The sequence below is a fragment of the Chionomys nivalis genome, chromosome 17 (assembly GCF_950005125.1).
Source record: "Chionomys nivalis chromosome 17, mChiNiv1.1, whole genome shotgun sequence".
NCBI classification, from domain to species: domain Eukaryota; kingdom Metazoa; phylum Chordata; class Mammalia; order Rodentia; family Cricetidae; genus Chionomys; species Chionomys nivalis.
The window spans coordinates 39615692-39635432 of NC_080102.1; the positions used below are offsets into that span (position 1 = coordinate 39615692).

General features: G+C 44.4%; 1 protein-coding gene across 1 annotated transcript; it reads left to right on the forward strand.

The window, feature by feature from the left end:
• Positions 1-1691: 1691 nt before the first annotated feature.
• Positions 1692-18062, forward strand: Wbp2nl (WBP2 N-terminal like). The gene is made up of 6 exons (XM_057792272.1): positions 1692-1753; positions 13556-13664; positions 13921-14062; positions 14227-14319; positions 16050-16154; positions 17686-18062. Exons 1-6 carry the CDS (start codon positions 1692-1694, stop codon positions 18060-18062), a joined length of 888 nt encoding a protein of 295 aa, XP_057648255.1.
• The last annotated feature ends 1679 nt before the right edge of the window (positions 18063-19741 follow it).

Consider the following 19741-nt stretch of genomic DNA (forward strand, 5'->3'; position numbering starts at 1 on the left):
ACACACACACACACACGATTCGAAGGGAACATGGCAGATGGGCCAGCTGGTAAGAGTGATGGCTGTGCAAGCATGAAGACCTGAATTCAGCTCCCTAACACCCACATATAAGAACCAGGTCCGGCCCCATGCTTACCTAGGGCATGCTGGTCACCAGCCTGTGTCCAGGTTCAGTGAGATATTCTTTCTTGAGAGTGAGAGGACACTCTCTTCTGGCCTCTTCGAGTGCACACGGGCATGCACAGTCAGACACACACGTGCACATATACCACTTGTACACTCAACGGAAGTTAAACACTAGCCTTTTTCTTGACGACAGGACGAGCTTTTCCCTCACTTGTAGCTTATTAAATAACGCAGCTCTCATTTGTTTATTTCCCTAAAGTTTAATGTGAACTGTAAGCAATCATTGACTTTCTGTGAGGTGAACATAAGGCATAAATGAATGAGGAGAAACGGTTTGGAGGGGCCAGATGGAAAAGGATGAGTCAAGAGGCTCCTGAAACCATGCAGGGAAAACAATGAAGATGGCAACTAGTGGCAACACAGCACAGATGAAGGGAAGTGGAATTTGAGACAGCGTTTGGTGGACATCAGCTGTCACAGCCACAAGAAACCATACAAATGCAGCAGGTGACGTCCAGAGAACACACTCTGGACTTAGGGTTGCATTGGTCATGGCAGGAGAGACTAAATCTTGATGTTTGCTCCACTGCTGTATACTATTCTTACTGAATTTAATTTTTAATTCTAGTAAGTCTTGCATAAAAAAAAAGAAGAAAGAAAGTCGGGTGGTTGTGGTGCACACATTTAATTCCAGCATTCAGGAGGCAGAGGTAGGCGGATTTCTATGTGGTCGAGACCAGCCTGGTCTACAGAGTGAGTTCCAGGACAGGTTTCACCGCCAAAAGAATCTGTACTAGGCGTGGTGGCACATGCCTTTAAACCCAGCACTTGGGAGACAGAGGCAGGAGGACCTCTGTGAGTTTGAGGCCAGGCTGGTCTACATAGTGAGTTTCAGGACAGTCAGGGCTACATAGAGAAACTGTCTCAAAAGACAACGAAAGAAAAAAAAATCGGAAATCAGGACGTGTCTTAAGATGACAGTCTGATTATTTGGCAATTGTTTCTTCACTGGCACATCAATACTCTACAGCGTCTTATCACAGTGAGTGTGCCACCCACAAAGGCTCAGTGGATCCGGGAGTCGGACCCACTGGAGGCTGAAACTCACAGTCCACTTCCTGATCTAGCTCACCTTTTCCGGATGTTCTCGCACAAGGCCATCGGTTCGGATTCTAGGACTTCTTTGCTGGAAGAAAGCTCTGGTCTTAAAAGAGTGGAGCGATGTAGACCCTTGATCTGGACTGCTTTAGGGTAATCTGGGATGGGATTTTGGGCTAATGGCTGCTTTTAAAATAAAACCCCCAACTCCTAGCAGGAGCAAGAGGGCCTGGCTGTAGGTCTACACGAAGATTGCAGGATAGATCTACACACCCATCCTCCAGCCCCTCCCCGCTCTAGGGGTGGGGCCAGCTCCGCGAACACGCCAGTTCCTCTTGTGACAGCTGCCCCACTCAACTCCAGGTTTCTGCGCCACAATCTCCGCCCTTTCCTCGGGGCCCCGCCCCTGCTTTGTTGGCCCCGCCCCTTCCCATTTGAAGGGCAGACGGAGGCGGGAGGGGACCAAGATGGCGGTGAATCAGAACCACACAGAGGACCGTCGTGGGGCCACCATCCCTCGTGGCGAAAGGTGCCTGAGGGGACTTCCAGGCTGCTCAGGGGTAGCCTTGCGAATCAACGACTTTCCCGCCCTTTCCGGGCGCGGTCCTTTGACGTTTGAGGGCATGCGCCTTCGCGGGCCGTCGGTCCGGGAGCCTTTGGCGCGTGTGCAGGGTGCCAGGACGGGCGTCCTCAGAAAGGTCTGAGCGAGAGAGGTGTGAAGAGCTGGTCAGCCCTTGCATCGCGCAGTGTAGCCACCATCGACTGTGTGCAACTTTACTGGGTGACAGTCACCCTGAGGGCCCTGGGTGCGCCTCACACTACCCGAGTTAGGCGACTCGGGAAGAGGGGTTAGGATGTGGAGTGTAGGTAACGGTGGAAAGACCCCAAACTGGCGAGAGGATTCCCCAAAGCTCGCTCTCTTGTTGCTTCAACCTGGGAGATGACAGCGCTACCTTTATTGAAAAGACTGGGAACAAAAAAGTAGGGGTGTTTAGGAAGAATGGCGCCCTCAACCTCTTCCTGGCTAGGGCTTGTAAGGTGGCTTCTCTGTCAGTGGAGGCCCATCTCCAGGCAGCCTTGACCCCAATCCCTTCTTTAGTCCACTCCTCACCCACTCTGCCTACACTGTGTCTCCACTTCTCGATAATCTCTTGCTGATTTCCCTTTATTTCCCACCTGGCGGTGAGACTCAAATTCAATGGTGTGCTCAAATGAACTTGAAGGCCAGTTTGAGGCCATCCTGGTCTCCATAGCGAGTTCTAGCACAGCCAGAGCTATTTAGTAGAGAGACCCTGTCTCAGAAAAAAAGAAAGAAAAGAAAAAAGTCCTGATTTTTTTTTTTGTTCCTTTGAAGTTTTAGAGTCCGTGCTCTTGAATATGATGGCAAATATTGTTCTTCGTGCTGTGTCTGCAATGGGGGCAGAGCTGTTCCTCTCTTTTCGCGAGTAGAAATATAAGATACAGTTTGCTCAGAGTCATTTTCTGAAATGCCAAATCTGAGAAAGTTTGGATTTGGAATCACATGCATCAATTTTTCTTGCTGCCCTTCAGAAAAGTTTTGTTTTCTGCTTTCTCTTTGTCAAAGACCCTGTTTGGCTATGGCTTTCCCAGATACAAACTGCAGTAAGAAAATAGTTGGGGGGGGGCAGGAATTGGATCTATTTTTAATTTTCCTTATAGTTATGATACACATTTGAGAGTTTAGGTACAATTTGTGGTGTGTTGAATGTGCTGAGACTGAAGTCTTGCTATTTATTTAGCTAGGGCTGGCCCTGAACTTGTGATTCTTCTCCCTCAGCCTCCCAATGAATTTTGTAGTAATTAAACAACTACAACAAAACATTCCAGAATACCTCAGATCTGGAATTGAGCAAGGGTTTATTTACACTGGAATACCATCCATTGGCAGTAATAATATAGATATTGACATTAAAAAGCATCCCCAATGTTTTGGTAAATGAGGAAAATAAATTACAAAGAAGTTGGGGGAGCACATGTGTTGTCGAGAAAGAATTTAGTGACTAAAGTTGGAGTTAGTGCTTGTTTGTATCTTTGCCTTGGTTCAGTATATGTTAAATAGACCTAATCTAAAAACTTAAAAATGCTCCATTGAAGCCAGATGTGATCATGCAGGCCTGCTGGGATTGCAGGGGATGGTGCAGGTCTGGGATTGCAGGGGATGGTGCAGGTCTGTGGGATTGCAGGGGATGGTTCAGGTCTGCTGGGATTACAATTCTATGCCGCCATACCTGGTTTGGAGTGCATGTGTCATCATGACTGAGAGGCCATAAATGTATAGGCCAGCTGTGTTGTAAAAATGAAAAAGAGCTGGTGGTGGTGGCACACGCCTTTAATCCTGCACTCGGAAGGCCGAGGCAAACTCTGCAAGTTTGAGGCCAGCCTGGTCTACAAGAGCTAGTTCCAGGACAGGCTGCAAAGCTACGGAGAAACCCTGTCTCGAAAAACCAAAAAAAAAAAAAAAAAAAAAAAAAAAAAGAAAAGAAAAGAAAAAGAAAGAAAAAAAAAGATTAAATAGTTTTATTTTATCCATTTTTTAAAAATTGGGCAGATAATACTTGATGTCATAGTAGGAAAATCAGAGAAAAAAATTAATTCCCCAGCCGGGCGGTGGTGGCACACGCCTTTAATCCCAGCACTCGGGAGGCAGAGGCAGGCGGATCTCTGTGAGTTCGAGGCCAGCCTGGTCTACAAAGGGAGTTCCAGGACAGGCTCCAAAGCTACAGAGAAACCCTGTCTCGAAAAACCAAAAAAAAAAAAAAAAAATTAATTCCCCAAATTCCAGCATTCAGTAGTTTTCACATCTTAGTATGGATTTCTCTTCCCTTTTCCCTGTGGAAACTCATGTTTGTCCCCCCCCCCCTCACCAGCTTTGGAACTAATTTTTCTCATTTGCCAATCTATTGAGGCAATTTTTAGTACCCATATCTGTACTGCTACTGTCAATGGCTAATACTCCAGTGTGCATAAATCTTTGCTTAATTCTCAATATGAACTGTTCCAATGTCCTTTTCCTCATTTATAAGCATTATTGCTTGGAATTTTAAAAAAATTTAAATTACATGTGTGCAGGTACACATGCCATAGCACGTGTAGAGGTCATAGGACAGCCTATGGGGGTTCTCTCACCTTCTACCATGTGGGTCCAAGAGATCAAATTTAGCCTATCAGGCTCAGTGGCAAGTGCCTTTACTCAGGGAACCTGCTTGAGAATGTCTCTCTAGCAGTCTATCGAAATGTGCCTTTGAGGCTGGTACCGTAACTGTCTCTGTGCCTTGCCTGTGATGCTAAGGATGCCAAGGAAGAGCCTGGGTTGAGGCTGTCCTTCTGGTGTCCCAGTCCCACCCCATGGAGGAAACCAGCAGTGACTCGGTCCCCAGCACTAGCACAGTGCATACTTCCAGTTTCCCTTGTCCTCCGGGAAAAGCTTACTGGTTATTTTGCAAGTGTAGTAAATTGTGAAGGTCTCCATATTGAAAGACAAAGATCCTAAGAACCGTGAAGGATTTGCATTTCTCTGACTTCCGGATAAAAGTTACAGCAGATCAATAAACAGGCAGTTATTAGATGGAGTGATAAAGGAGAACATCACTATTAGCCGTAGAGGAGTAGCTGAGTTCATCTGAGGGCAAAACTATTTTGAAAATCAGGTAGGGATTGTGGAAGAAGGGGACCTTCGGGCTAGTTCTGTCCTATAAATATACTTGAAGCATATCAGCCTCCAAAAAGAAGGAAAAGCAAGCAGATAAGTTGTTATAAAGGGAAGATCCTCCTCAGTCAGGCCAAGGCATCCCAACAAACCAAAACCAAAGGAGAAGATGAATGGAAAACCAGGGCATAGGTCCCTTTATCAGATTCAAGATGCCTAAGGATAAAGGAAGAACTTAGGGTCTGCTGTCGTACTTATGTTAGTATCGTTAAAATAAAGGCTTTGTGGATCACACACTTCAGCTGGCCAAAATCTAGAGATTACTTAAACATAAAAACACATACTACAAAATAGCTTTTTTTAAATATAAAATAGTCCATAGGAAAAAATTTAAGAACTTTAAAGTGTTGTGTTTCTATCTTGTCTTCTCCCAGTACGGGTTGAACATCCCTGATCTGAAAATCCAAAATCCAAAATGCTTCCCTAAATTCAGGTGTGATAGGGTTAGAGAGATAGTTCATCTAGTAAGGGCTTACTTATCCTGTTCTGCTAGAGGACCCAAGTTCAGTTCCCAGAACCTACACTAGAGGGAGTTCAACTGCCTGTAACTCCAGCTCCAGAACTATGGCTTCCAAGGGCACCTACAGATATGCATATACCCTCTCCCCATACAAAGGGCATACACACAATTTGAAAAAATTATTCCGGATGTGGTGGTACAAACATGAAGGCAAAACTGCCTTGGAAACTACAGCACTCGGGTTGATGTAAGAGGATTGTGAGGTTCAGGACAACCTGGGCTATAGAACCAGACCATGTCTCAAAACAACAACAACAAAACCTTTTAATCTGGTCTACAGAGCTAGTTCCAGGACAGCCAGAGCTGTTACACAGAGAAACCCTGTCTTAAAAAAACAAACAAACAAACAAACAAACAAAAAAGCCGGGCGGTGGTGGTGTATGCCTTTAATCCCAGCACTTGGGAGGCAGAAGCAGGTGGATCTCTGTGAGTTTGAGGCCAGCCTGGACTACAAGAACTAATTCCAGGACAGGATCCAAAACTACAGAGAAACCCTGTCTCAAAAAAAAAAAAAAAAAAAATCTGCAATTTTGCTATTTGTTTTCTATACCATTCTATCTTCTGTGTTCCTTAACTCCTTCACTACTGCCTATTGTTTCTGAGATTTTTTTTTTGAGTATGCCATTTAATTTCATTCTTATTTCTTTTTGGATATATTTTAGTGATTTTCTTTGTGTTTGACCTGTTGATTATACTTAACATCTTAATTTACAGTAATATAACTCAAATCAACAGTGGTGCTCTGTGACTTGGCCAGGCTCTCCATGTTTCCTCCCTCCCGCGGGTGGGCCGGCTGAGGACACGTGGATCCCTGGGCTCGGGAACCAGGTTTCTTTACAGCAGCTCTCCATTCTACCTGCCTGAGTACGATTTCTATGCACACCACCGGCTTCAGTTGGTGAGTTCCCCCATTCTGGTCAGCTTAACCATTTCTCTGAACCCAAGGAATGGACCGTTGAGCTCCTGACAATCTTCTGGTGTTCCTAGAAATGAACAGCCCCCAGCCCTTGACAGCTACATTTGAACCCTTCACTGACATTCATCTCTGGATTGCTTCCCTTAGCTACAATTGTCAGTCCTCCTGCTGCTGCCAGCAAACAGGATCCCTCGGATTTTTCTTTCTCCTTTTTTCTTTTCTTTTTGACTACTTGTTAGTGGTCCCTGTCGTGGTCTCTCTGGTTTCTGAGTTGCCCCGACTGGAGCCAGTCAGTCTTTAACAGCCTGCCTGTAGGCCGAAGACACTCTCCTACAGGCCCTGTGGTGTTTGCCACTGATTCACACCCTGCCTATTTGGGGAGACATCCCCTTATAGGCATTGTGGTGTCGCTGTTTTCGTGGGTTCACGGTTTCAGCTATGGGTAGCAAGCCATCCAAGCCCATCAATCCAGCCTCCCTGCTGGGGTGCTTTTTAAAGGCCCTAAAACCCCAGGCCTTAAAGCCCTACTTACAGATTCCAACACTTGTCCATCTTTGTTCAAAAAATGGCCTCCTTACAATTTAGATAACAATTTAAAGTGGCCGCTTAGTGGCACATTTGATCCCGATATTCTATGGGACCTTTCTAACTACTGTCAGTGCACAGGCAAATGGAAGGAGTTTCCTTTCATCCAAGCTTTTTACTATCTAAGTTCTAACCCTAAGCCCTTTGTCCTTGCAAGTTGTTTGCCTGCTCACATGTTCCTGGCTATGCCATCGGAGCTGGAAGAACACTCCACTTCTGCTCTGGAACCCCTGCCTTTTGGACCTCAGTGGGCAGGTACCCCCATTCCTGTAGCTCCTACCCCTGTTCTTCAGCTCCTACCCTCACTCCACCGGTGTCCCACTGGCTCCACTCTTCCTCAAATTGTCCCTGCCATCGCTACTGTTGTCAGCAAGATTGGTGGGATCTGTGAGACAGCTGTTTTCAATTCCATCCTTTGCTCCCCTGCTGCAGCTCGTGGCGCGGCAGCTCAGTGACAGGGCAGATCACGCCTCTAGGTCTCTCTTATTATTAAACTTAAAATCTCTGCAGCTCAAAAATCGTGACTTTTCCTTACAACATGTGACCGCTGCCATTTTGACTGAGGTCAGGTGACCTTACCATAATCTTAACTGAGGTCAGGTGACTTCACTGCCATCTTTACTGAGGTATTCCCTGTCTGGTTCCCCCAGTTCTGACTCGGTTGCATATGTATTTTGTGCAATGGCATGCCACCAAGAGCATTCACTTTGCCCAATTCCTGTTCACTCTGTTTGTGTGTTCATACATGTAACTTAAATGCACCTATGTTTACTGTTAAATGTTACAATTGTCTGTTCATTGCATCTCATTTCAGACTACAAAACAATAAGTCTCATGTTTTAAACTGGTATGTACTTTTAAGTCTATTACAAAAATACTTTATATTTAATCCAACCCTCATTTAAAATATATTAGAATGTTCTCTACTATTGTCAATTCTGCCATTAACCTTCTGTTGCAAGAAGTTTTTTCTTCCTTCTGTCTTTTTATGAGTGTAAATCTTATCTGTTAAGGTGAAATCCAGTACAGTTAAGCTCGAACCCAGCTCTCCAGACAGAGTCTATACTGTAGTTATACATGATAAACAGCCCTCAACTGCTCAGAAATCTGGGAAATATGGCATTTAAATATTTAATTATTAAAAGACTTTTTCATAACAAAAAGAGACAGGTTGGCTTCTAGCAGCAGCACTCTACTTCCTCCAAAAGAAGACAGAAGACAAATAGGCACAGAACAATGTCCATCTGCAATTCGTTTCAACTGCCAAGTGCTGACCACTGGGAAAAACCGCCTTTCATTTAAACTAAAGATTGCTGGAATCGACAGACTAACTGCTCAGGTCAAGGTAGGCCTGTCTTCCTACAGATTTCTTAGCCCACAGGATCTTCTGGAGCCTGGCAGGCCCTGTGCTAAACAGCAAAAGGCAAATACGACCTTCAGTGACCATGGAGGACCCTGAGGAGTAGCTCTAGGTGCCAACCAAGTAAGTTCTCTGCTGTTTTTTAACCAATAACTCAAGTAAAATTTTATCCTTCTCAAAGATCTCTGATACAGTTTGACAGCTGAGAGGCTATGTCAGTTTAAAAGGATAACCACACCAAAAAAAAAAAAAATTAACAAAATAAAAATATAAGACCTGGAAGTTATTAAGTTGTGAGGACAAATACAAGTTATCAAATTTCTCTCTCACACTGCCTTCCATAGTCTTAAAAACACTTTTTATTGTGCAAAAAGTTTATCACAGTCATTCTGACATAAATATGCTCTTGTTTATACAACATATATGATGGAGGAAGGTCATTGGTTAAAAAATAAAGAAACTGCTTGGCCCTCATAGGTTAAAACATAGGTGGGTGGAGTAAACAGAACAGAATGCTGGGAGGAAGAGGAAGTGAGCTTAGATGCCATGCAGCTGCTCCCCAGGGCAGGCGCGATGAAGCTCCGACCCAGGATGGACGTAGGCTAGAATCTTCCTGGTAAGCACACCTTGGGGTGCTACACACATGAATAGAAATGGGCCAAGCAGTGTTTAAAAGACTATAGTTTGTGTGTTGTTATTTCGGGGCATAAGCTAGCTGGCATCTGAGACCGCGTGGCAGGAACGCAGCCCGCAGCTCCCAGGCCGGCCCACAGCTCCTTCTACACATATATGTCTAAAACTTCTGTTTTCACAAAGAATTCTTGTGAGTTCCAGGGAGCCGAATTGAAGGATCCACCTTAAAGAGGTATAAGAGACACCAGACATTTCCATACCACAAACACTAAACAGGAGCAAAGAGACCAGCTACACCAGGATGTGACCAGCACCCAGCTTTCTCAGGTTCCTCCCCAAAGATCACACCCATAAATAAGCTTGAAGCAGTCTTGAGAATCTGCCGCCCCAATTCCTCTAACCTGTGGTGCCTATCCTCCCACCTTTTTATTATAAAAAAGAGATGGGAATGTAATGGTCTGTCCTGTCCCTTTAAGAGACAAGCTACACCCATTCCCTCCCCATCTGCTGAGGCAAGATGATCATCAGCTTTTAGCCCGAGACCCTCCCTTTTTGTCTCTAAGAGGCAGCTTCTGTCTCTCCCTTCTTCCACTTCTCCCCTTCCCCCTGTTTCTCTCTCTCCTCTCTCTCTCTCTCTCTCTCTCTCTCTCTCTCTCTCTCTCTCTCTCTCTCTGCTCTTCTCCCCTTTTCCCTCCATAACCCACTAAATAAATATCCAACCTCACTCTCATGGTGTGCCTATTCATGTCTCTGTCTCCCACCTGCCATGAGGCTCCCTGCCTGCCACTACCCGGGGATCCACAGTGGCGTGGTCTCATGGCCTGCTGCCCACTGCAGCCACTTGGGGATCTGCAACAGTTTTATTTAAACCATAACACCAACAAAAAAAATCTTTTGTCCTATGTGGGTCTGCCCACTCCCAAAACTTTACTGTCACACATTACAATTCTTTGTATTATCACTATTAATGTGTAATTCTCATTTTATGATCTTAATCTGATCCTTCTACTATATCACTCCCTCCTCAGTCATGTAACTTCCCTGCTGAAAAATCCAGAGTTTGCAGTTCTTCTTGCCTGTCCAGTGAGTTCCCAAGCTCACATCACAAACCACTTCCCAACCTGGTCTCTCTCTTCTCCCTGTTACTCATGCTGTGTGACATCCATATGGCTCTTTCCTCCCGAGGAGGCAATTTGCTTTCCATTATCTGCATCTCTCTTCCCATCAATGCTATTGACTGAATCATTTCTTCTACCATTACCTCTGCCTTAAACATTACCTATTTCTTAATAATAAGCTCTAGCGGGGTCCTTTCTGAGAGATCTTTCACAATTGTGTCGACCATAAACAATCTGTCCTGTTAAATTACTGGGACATTTTTGTGCCATTTACATGATACATGCCTCCTATTACTTGCATTATGTTCTCTGTTCATGTTTCCTCTCTTTTTCCCTTTTTAATTTTCTTAAAATAAATATTTAGCAACTTACAATTTGCTAGAGCTATAGTAGTGAAGGAGATAGTTCTCTCTAATAATCACAGAGGGGGCATTGAACAAATAAACTCAAAAAACACCTAGATTCTATGAGGGAGGCAAGCTCAAGTCCAAATTGTCCCTATTCGGAGTGAACCCGGAGTAATGTGCAGGGTTTAGGGGGGAGTGAAGTCAGAGTAATGTGCGTGGTTGTGGGGGAGTGAAGCTGGAGTAATGTGAGGGGTTGTGGGGAGGGGAGTGAAGCTGGAGTAATGTGCGGGGTTGTGGGGAGGGGAGTGAAGCTGGAGTAATGTGCAGGGTTGTGGGGGAGTGAAGCTGGAGTAATGTGCAGGGTTGTGGGGGAGTGAAGCTGGAGTAATGTGCAGGGTTGTGGGGAGGGGAGTGAAGCTGGAGTAATGTGCAGGGTTGTGGGGGAGTGAAGCTGGAGTAATGTGAGGGGTTGTGGGGAGGGGAGTGAAGCTGGAGTAATGTGCGGGGTTGTGGGGGAGTGAAGCTGGAGTAATGTGCGGGGCGAGGGGGGGGAGTGAATGTGTGTGGCTCAGAGGCGGAAGTGAAGCGGTGGGGTATGGGGGAATGGAGCCGGAGTAATGTGTGGGGATGGTGGGGGGAGTGAAGCTGGAGTAATGTGCAGGGTTGGGAGCCTGAAAGTGTCTGTGCCTAGTCTTCTTTACCAGCCAAACATTCCAAGAGCCCAGTTCTTCCTAGTTATTGCACAAGAAATCTAAGAATTAGTGGCAAACATTGAGACTAGAAGTTTGAAAAGACAAAATTCGGCCATAAAAAGGGAGAAGAGGGGCTGGAGAGGTAACTTGGTGGTTAAGAGCACTTCTTGCTCTTCTAGAGGGCCCAAATTTGGTTCCCAGTGCCCATGTTAGTTAGCTCACAATAATCTGTAACTCCAATTCCAGGGGATCCAAAGGCCTCTTCTGGCCTCTGTGAACATCCACACACATGTGGCATACACTCACACAGATACACACATGCATAAACTTAAATGTATAAGTAAAAGTAAAATCATTTTATTTTAAAAATTATTTTGTGTGTATGGATATTTTCCCTGCATGTCTGCCTGTGCACCACACGCATGAAGGTCCTTTGAAGGTCAGAAGAGGGCATTAGATCTGCTGGAACTGGAGTTACAGACTATCATGAACTGCCTTGTGGGTGCTGGGACTCAAACCTAGGTCCTCTGGAAGAGGAGCCAGTGGTCTTAACTGGTGAACCATTGCTCCGGTCCAGACAAAAAAATTTTAATACATTTTTTATTGATATTTATTGAGCTCTACATTTTTCTCTGCTCCCCTCCCTGCCTCTCCCATCCTTCCTTCAATCCTCCCTCAAGGTCCCCATACTTAGGAGATCTTGTCTTTCTCTACTTTCTACTGCCCATGTAGATTAGATCTATGTAAGTCTCTCTTAGTGTCCTCATTGTTGTCTAAGTTCTCTGGGATTGTGGTTTGTAGGCTGGCTTTCTTTGCTTTATGTTTAAAAACCACCTATGAGTGAGTACATGTGATAATTGTCTTTCTGTGTCTGGGTTACCTCACTCAAAATAATGTTTACTAGCTCCATCCATTTTCCTGCAAAATTCAAGATGTTATTTTTTTCTGCTGTGTAGTACTCCATTGTGTAAATATACCACATTTTCCTCACCCATTCTTCAGTCGAGAGGCATTTAGGGTGTTTTCAGGTTCTGGCTAGGACAAACAATGCTGCTAGAACATAGTTGAGCACATGTCCTTGTGGCATGATTAAGCATCCTTTGGCTATATACCCAAAAGTGGTATTGCTGGGTCTTGAAGAAGGTTGTTTCCTAATTTTCTGAGAATCACCACACTGACATCCAAAGGGGTTGTACCGGCTTGCACTCCCATCAGCAATGCAGAAGTGTTCCCTTTTCCCCACAACCTCTCCAGCATAAGTTGTCATCAGTATTTTTGATCTTGGCCATTCTTACAGGAGTAAGATGGAATCTCAGAGTTGTTTTGATTTGCATTTCTCTGATGACTAAGGATGTTGAACATTTCCTTAAGTGTCTTTCAACCATTTTAGATTCCTCTGTTGAGAGTTCTCTGCTTAGGTCTGTACTCCATTTTTTTTTTATTGGATTATGTGATCTTTTGGTGTCCAATTTCTTGAGTTATTTGTATATTTTGGAGATCAGACCTCTGTCTGATGTGGGGTTAGTGAAGATCTTTTCCCATTCTGTAGACTGTCATTTTGTCTTGTTGACTGTGTCCTTTGCTTTACAGAAGCTTTTCAGTTTCAGGAGGTCCCATTTATTAATTGTTTCTCTCAGTGTCTATGCTGCTGGGGTTATATTTAGGAAATGGTTCCCTGTGCCAGTGCCTTCAAGTGTACTTCCCACTTTCTCTTCTATAAGGTTCAGTGTGGCTGGCTTTATGTTGAGGTCTTTGATCCATTTGGACTTGAGTTTTGTGCATGGTGATGGATATGGGTCTATTTTCATTCTTCTATATGTTGATATCCAGTTATGCCAGCGCCATTTGTTAAATATGCTTTCTTTTTTCCATTTGATATTTTTTTCTTTTTTATGAAAGATCAGGTGTTCGAAGATGTGTGGATTGATATCTGGGTCTTCTATTTGGTTCCATTGGTCTTCCTGTCTGTTCTTATACCAATACCAGGCTGTTTTCAGTACTGTAGCTCTGTAGTAGAGTTTGAAGTCAGGGATTGTGATGCCTCCCAAAGTTCTTTTATTGTACGGGATTGTTTTGGCTATCCTGGTTTTTTTGCTTTTCCATATGAAGTTGAGTACCGTTCTTTTGAGATCTTTGAAGAATTTTGCTGGGATTTTGCTGGGCACAAACAAAATCTTTTTAAGAAGGAAGAATAGGAACAAGTAGTTCAAGAACAGTATTTCTTGATTTCTTTTCATTTTCTAAAATAGAAGTATCAGCTAATATATATTGACTGATACCGTTGTTTGTACCATTTTGGTGTTTGGTAGTGCTAGGGATCACATTTGGACTAGCAATTCTAGGCAGGTGTCCTAGCCTAGAGCTGCATCCACAGCCCTGAGTGTGTCTTTTATGTACTTCTTAACATGTGCTGCCTGCCTTGCCTTCCTGCAGTCTCCTGAAGAGGTCTTCAGATGTGGACCTCTCCTTCCCCCAGCCACCACCAGGCTCCAGCTTCTTCAGTGGTACAAAGAGGGGTGCACTGTTTCTCACCTCATATCGGGTAATGTATACTTTTCTTTTGATTGGCTGATTAGTTTACATTTGCATTTCATGAAGCTGAACAAAGTTAAACATTGGCTTTGAAGGTGTTTTAAGACATTTTTACTTTGAGACTTCCATTTTGAAGAAGGATGGAAGAAAGAGATGACTTTTCTCAATTAGGCCACACTACCCAAGTGACCTTGGTGTTGCTTCTGCAAGACTCTATCCATGGACAAATTCTGTATTCCTTTTCCAAAGTTTCCTTCCTCACTTAGGTGATTTTTGTGACGTCACGGTCAGACAATGATCCCATGTTGTCTTTTATGATGCCATTTCATTTAATGACGAACTGCACTGTTGAACAACCAATCTTTGCTGCAAACTACATTAAAGGGACAATTCAGGCAGCTCCAGATGGTAAGTTTTTCTTCTTAGAAGTGCCTCCCGTATGCCCCCAAAAAGATGATGCTAAGAGTTTAAGATTCCGACTTGCTTCGTGTTAAGATTCAAACCAAAGCCGAGCTGCGTGCATGAGGGTGCATTCCTCAGGGTTTGTGAGTATTTGCCATTTCTTCCCCCAGGTGGCTGGGAAGGATCAGCGACTTTTAAAATGGCCTTCAGGAAAGGAGGTGCCATTGAGTTTGCCCAGCTGCTGGCCAAAGCCGCCTCCGCTGGTGAGTGATAAGGCAGTAGAGGCTGTAGGCCTTAAGTGGTTGAAGTAGCACTATTTCTTAGCGGAGCTGCCTAGCCTGTGCTCAGGCATTTGGCATTTCTACATGAACTCAACAAGCATTTCCTGAGTTTACCTGCTATCTACACTGTATGCTTATTTACCTCGCCCTGTCCTGGGGTAGCTGTAGTCAGACACCTGTGTGACTAACCTAAAACCAGTGCTCTTTTGTGCTGCCTCCTGCATGGCTTGGTCCTAGAAACGTGACTGGAGTGACCTGGGAAGGAAGAACAGACATACTCTTGTACAAAAAGCCTGCCCAGATGGAGCAGCAAGCGGCTCGGAAACTCAGTGTCTGTCAGAACGGCAGGAGGGAGAGGCCAGGGAGAGGTCAGGTCTTCTTTGTAGGAGTCTGTGTCTGTGAGCGCCTCAGTCTGGGGCCAACCCGGGCGAGGAAGTTTCAGTAAATGCTTCTGTACAGTCTTGTCAATATTTGTACTTTGTCCAGAGAAAATCCTTGCCAATTCCCTGAGCTCAACCTGGGGAAAGCTTTGTCACCTGCATTTTGACCTCGCCTTGGCCTTGCCCTTGTTTCTCTTCTGTTTGCTCTTAATGTCCATGAGGGGAATCGGGTCCCTACTGTCCTACAATGTCCTACAATGTTGACCTAATGGCTGTACCGGAGAATGCTCTCTGTAATTGAAATATTCATTTCTACTGCTTTTATCCAACCTAACTTCACTTCCTGCCGCCCACACTCTTATAATCCAGTCAAACTGCACTTTGTACCTTACGCACTCTTCTCCTGAGTTGTCATTTTGTTCAGTCAGGCTCTTTTCTGCTCTCTCTTTGTTTTTTGTTTTGTTTTGTTTTGTTTTTGGGTTTTTTTTTGTTTTGTTTTGTTTTTTTCTTCAGACAGTGTGCCCCTGTAGCTCTGGAGCCTGTCCTGGAACTAGCTCTTGTAGACCAGGTTGGCCTTGAACTCATAGAGATCCACCTGCCTTTGCCTCCCGAATGCCACCACTGCCCAGTGCCTCAGTGCCTTTCTTTTTTTTTTTTCTACCTCAAGGCCCAATCTAGATGTTGAAAACCCAGCCTAGTAAAGATGGTCATTTGAAGATACATATATATTTGCTTTAATAGAAACATTGACTATGGTGCCCCAGACACGATGGAAGAGTATAAAGTGTCTAGGTTAGTACAGTGAATGAACTATGATGCTGTAGATATGGTCAAGACCTATAATCAGTGCAAGTTTGAAAGTAAATGAGTTTAGTTTAAAATCATGTAATTTAGTTAGTGCTTTTAAAGTGTTTTCTATACTGGACAGTATCTTAGGCCCTTTGCAACCATCGGTTTAATGCTCATAAAATCTTATGATATAACTGGACAGTGGTGACATATATATATACCATATATATGTCATATGGTTATATATATATACATATGCTAATATTATGCTCATTTGATAGCTGGGAAACCAAGTAAGTGATGGTTGTATAGTAAGTACTATTATTAGGTCCTAAATAACCACAGATAATGAGACAAAATTTCTGCTCTCAAGAAGTATGTGGTTTAAGAAAAGGGCCACATATATTTTTACTTAGTATCACCAGAGTATTGTTGGCTCTCATGTAAGGGGGTAGTTCATACTGTTAGTTACTCAGTTCAAAGCTGTTATATATCTAATTGAAAATAATAAAGAGTTCTTATTTTGCCAAATTGTTTTCTCAGCTGCCCAAGGAACTCCACTCACAGTTTCGAGTTTCTGGATAAGTCCTCTAGGGATCATTGTCATAGCTGGGGAGAGGAGCACATGCGCCCCACAGGCATGCCAAGGTGAGGTGTGGAGAAAGGGGCACATGTGCCTCACAGGCATGCCAAGGTGAGGTGTGGAGAAAGGGGCATATGTGCCTCACAGGCATGCCAAGGTGAGGTGTGGAGAAAGGGGCACATGTGCCCCACAGGCATGCCAAGGTGAGGTGTGGAGAAAGGGGCACGTGAGCCCCACAGGCATGCCAAGGTGAGGTGTGGAGAAAGGGGCACATGTGCCCCACAGGCATGCCAAGGTGAGCTGTGGAAAAAGGGGCACGTGAGCCCCACAGGCATGCCAAGGTGAGGTGTGGAGAAAGGGGCATATGTGCCTCACAGGCATGCCAAGGTGAAGTAACAAGGGCTTTTTGGAAGCTGGCCCCAATGCCCTTTCAGGGTTCAGAAAAGAAATCTACAGCCATCAGAAGGCTTGGGATCTAAGGATGTAAATGAGTCTCTCACTCAGTACTTCTTTGTGCCAGTTTCTCTATTGCTCTGCTGCTATTCCAAATCTCCTGTCCTACTTCTAACTTCTCCTTGTCTCTTCTCCTAGCTCCTTCTCTCTCCCTAAAAGCTCTCTTTATCCCAGGAACCTTGAAGTGATAAAGAAAATACAAGAGTTACCTCTCATTGGTCAAAAGCACATTCCTAGAGCAAGTGACAAGGAGCTGAGTCATCTACCATGGCAACTCAAGGGCCCAAGGTTACAGGACCAGAGGCCGGGGGTACAGTGCCCAGTGAGATATGCTATGAGACATAGGTCTTTTGTTAACAGGCTGTCAGGCAAAGAATTGGGTGTTTTCTCTTAGGGTGCTTTGTGTATTTGTGTAGTAACCTTGGTTGGACATCTGCAACTCCAGGTCTACATACTGAGTTCCAGGATAGCCACTACAATATAGAAAACCCCCCCCCCTCTCTCTGTGTGTGTGTGTGTGTGTGTGTGTGTGTGTGTGTATGAGCCTTTAATGTCAGACCCAAACTCCAAACTTCAGGTGCAGAAAATGAAATGTTGGTTCTTTTCCAGAGTTCCCATCTCTCTGCACTGTAATGAAATATCTGAGACAATTATTGAAAAAAAGGTTTTATTATTATTTTGAGACAGGATCTCACGTAGTCCAGACTGATCTCCAATTCACTCAGTAGCTGAGGATGCTGGTGACTGAACCGGGGTCCTCTGAAAGAGCAGCCAGTGCTCTTGATTACTGAGCCGTCTCTCTAGAGCCACCCCCTCCTTTAAAATCATAATTTTTCCTTCTGGTTTTCAAACTATGATCCTAACTGAGGGTGTTTCCTTTTCATAAACTCAACAAACATTATCAAATAAAATATGTATCAGCACAACTCTGAGTAATGACCACTTAACTAGAAGGGTATTTCCAGGTAATTCAGATCACCTTACCAGAAAAACGATAAGGCTTTTGTCTGGTGATGACTAAAGGGAAGGTTCTAGCTTGCCTAAATTCTCACGTGTGAGTTTCCCTTGGTATTATTTTCTGTATTCTTCAGTTATTCTTTGTTCACAGGTTAACAATTTTTCCCTTCTTTTTGCCATTCCCAGCTGCCTATGGAGTCCCACCTGCGGGACACGGAGCCCCACCTCCCAGATATGATGTCCTGCCTCCTGGATATGGAACTAGAATGCATGGATCCCCTCCTCCTCTGTATGAAGCTACTCCTGTGGGCTATGGAGTCCTGCCTCCTGGATATGGAGCCCCCACTATGGAGTACGGAGTCCCACCTCCCAGATATGGAACCACAGCTGTGATGTCTAGTTCTCCACCTCCCAGATATGAAGCCCCACCTATGGGTTATGAGACTTTGCCACCTGCTCAGTCGGAAGCAGGACATCCCATTTCTGTGGCAGCCCAGACTCCTGGATTCCAAGCATCTTTTCCCTCTACCTCATCTTCACACGCTCATTCTCCCCCCCTCTAAGATGTAAACCTTGAAGTTTCACCAAGCAAAACTGCACACTAGCATTGAAGTCAAGAAAGAACGTTTAGGCATATGATCCCAGCCTCATCCTAGGTAGTTGGTCCCCCACCTAGGAAGTTCAGTTATAGGACATAACTAAGGTTTATCTCCATGCCTTGATTTAAAAAGCAGTGTCATTCTTGAATAGCTGGATAAAGGAATAGCACCAGAGGGCTAATTCCCTAATGACTTGGTTGACATTGGATGCATTTAAAAACATATCTTGACATGAGCTTGCAAAAAGCCTCCTGCCTTTCTCCTCATCTGCATTAGAAAACCTTTATAATCCTCTATTTGGTAGATACTAAGATCTGCTAAAATGTCGCATTGAGAGCTGGGCCTGGTGGTGCAGGTTTATAGAGGATGAAATAAAAGAATGACAAGTTCAAGGCTTGCCTGGCCTGCAGAGTCAAGGCCAGCCCGGACAGCCTAGTGAGAGCCTGTCTCAAAGACTATAAAAAGGGCCGGGGATAGAGCTCAGCTGTAGTGTGCTTGCCTAGTATGCTGATGGTCCTAGGTTTAATCCCCAGTACCAAAATTAATTGATTAATTGGAAATGCAGGTGTCAGGCATGGGTGCACATGCCTGTAATCCCAGCACTTGAGAGGAAGAGTCAGGAGGTTCAGAAGTTCAAGATCATCTCTGACTATGTAGGGAGTTAAATGTCAGCCTAGGCTACTTTAGAACCCACCTCAAGGCGGGGCGGTGATGGTGCACGCTTTTAATCCCAGCACGCAGAGGCAGGTGGAGCTCTGTGAGTTCGAGGCCAGCCTCATCTACAAGAGCTAGTTCCAGGACAGGCTCCAAAGCTACAGAGAAACCTTGTCTCGAAAAAACAAAAAACAAAAAAACAAAAACAAAACAACAAGAAAACCCAAAAAAGAACCCTCCTCAAAAACAAAATCAAAACCTCATCACATTGAACACAGTTGTTTCTTACAGTATTATTTACATTACAGAAAGAATGAAACAACCTTAATTTCCAGTGAGAGGGATCTTATGAATTACACCATATTCACACAATAGATAGGATACATAGATGTTATAGAGAAGACAGCCTTTAGGACCAAAACAAAGCAAAAAGGGAAAAAGGTCCAAAGCAGCCTACTGGGAGGGAGTATGCATGTTCATTAAAAAAGTCTACAGTCAGAATATGCAAAGAGCTAGAAAAAGAAGCAGGGATCAGGGGAGATGGCTCAGTTGCTCGTGTGCTTGCCACAGCATGAGGGTCTGCCATTGATCACTAGCACTCAAGAAGCACACACCTCTAACTCCAGTCCTGGGGTGGAGGGTGCAGGGACAAGATCCTTGGGGCTTGCTGACCAGCAGTCAGACTGAATCAGTGAGCCCCTGGGTCAGAGACCGTATTTCATAAGGCAGAGAGTAATTGAGGCCCAACATTGACCTCTGACCTTGTCATGCCCATGCACACATAGGCATGCACATCTGTACACACAATTTAACTTTAAAAGGAAATGTATAAAATATGCGAATTACCAATTAACAACTGAAGCAATAACGACTGTGCCAGTAACATTTATGACGAAATACTGAAAAAGATGTGTAACTCAAATAGTTGGGCCCTCATGCTGTGATACCTTTCTCTTCAGAGCTGCAATACTTATAAAACATGTGCACCC

What these genes read in the sequence shown, in the direction of transcription:
- Wbp2nl (XM_057792272.1), top strand. Translation starts at nt 1,692, where the DNA reads ATGGCGGTGAATCAGAACCACACAGAGGACCGTCGTGGGGCCACCATC. An exon ending in ACCATCCCTCGTGGCGAAAG is followed by an intron (nt 1,754 to 13,555) that starts GTGCCTGAGGGG and finishes GCCTTCCTGCAG; the next exon opens with TCTCCTGAAGAGGTCTTCAG. An exon ending in AATTCAGGCAGCTCCAGATG is followed by an intron (nt 14,063 to 14,226) that starts GTAAGTTTTTCT and finishes TTCTTCCCCCAG; the next exon opens with GTGGCTGGGAAGGATCAGCG.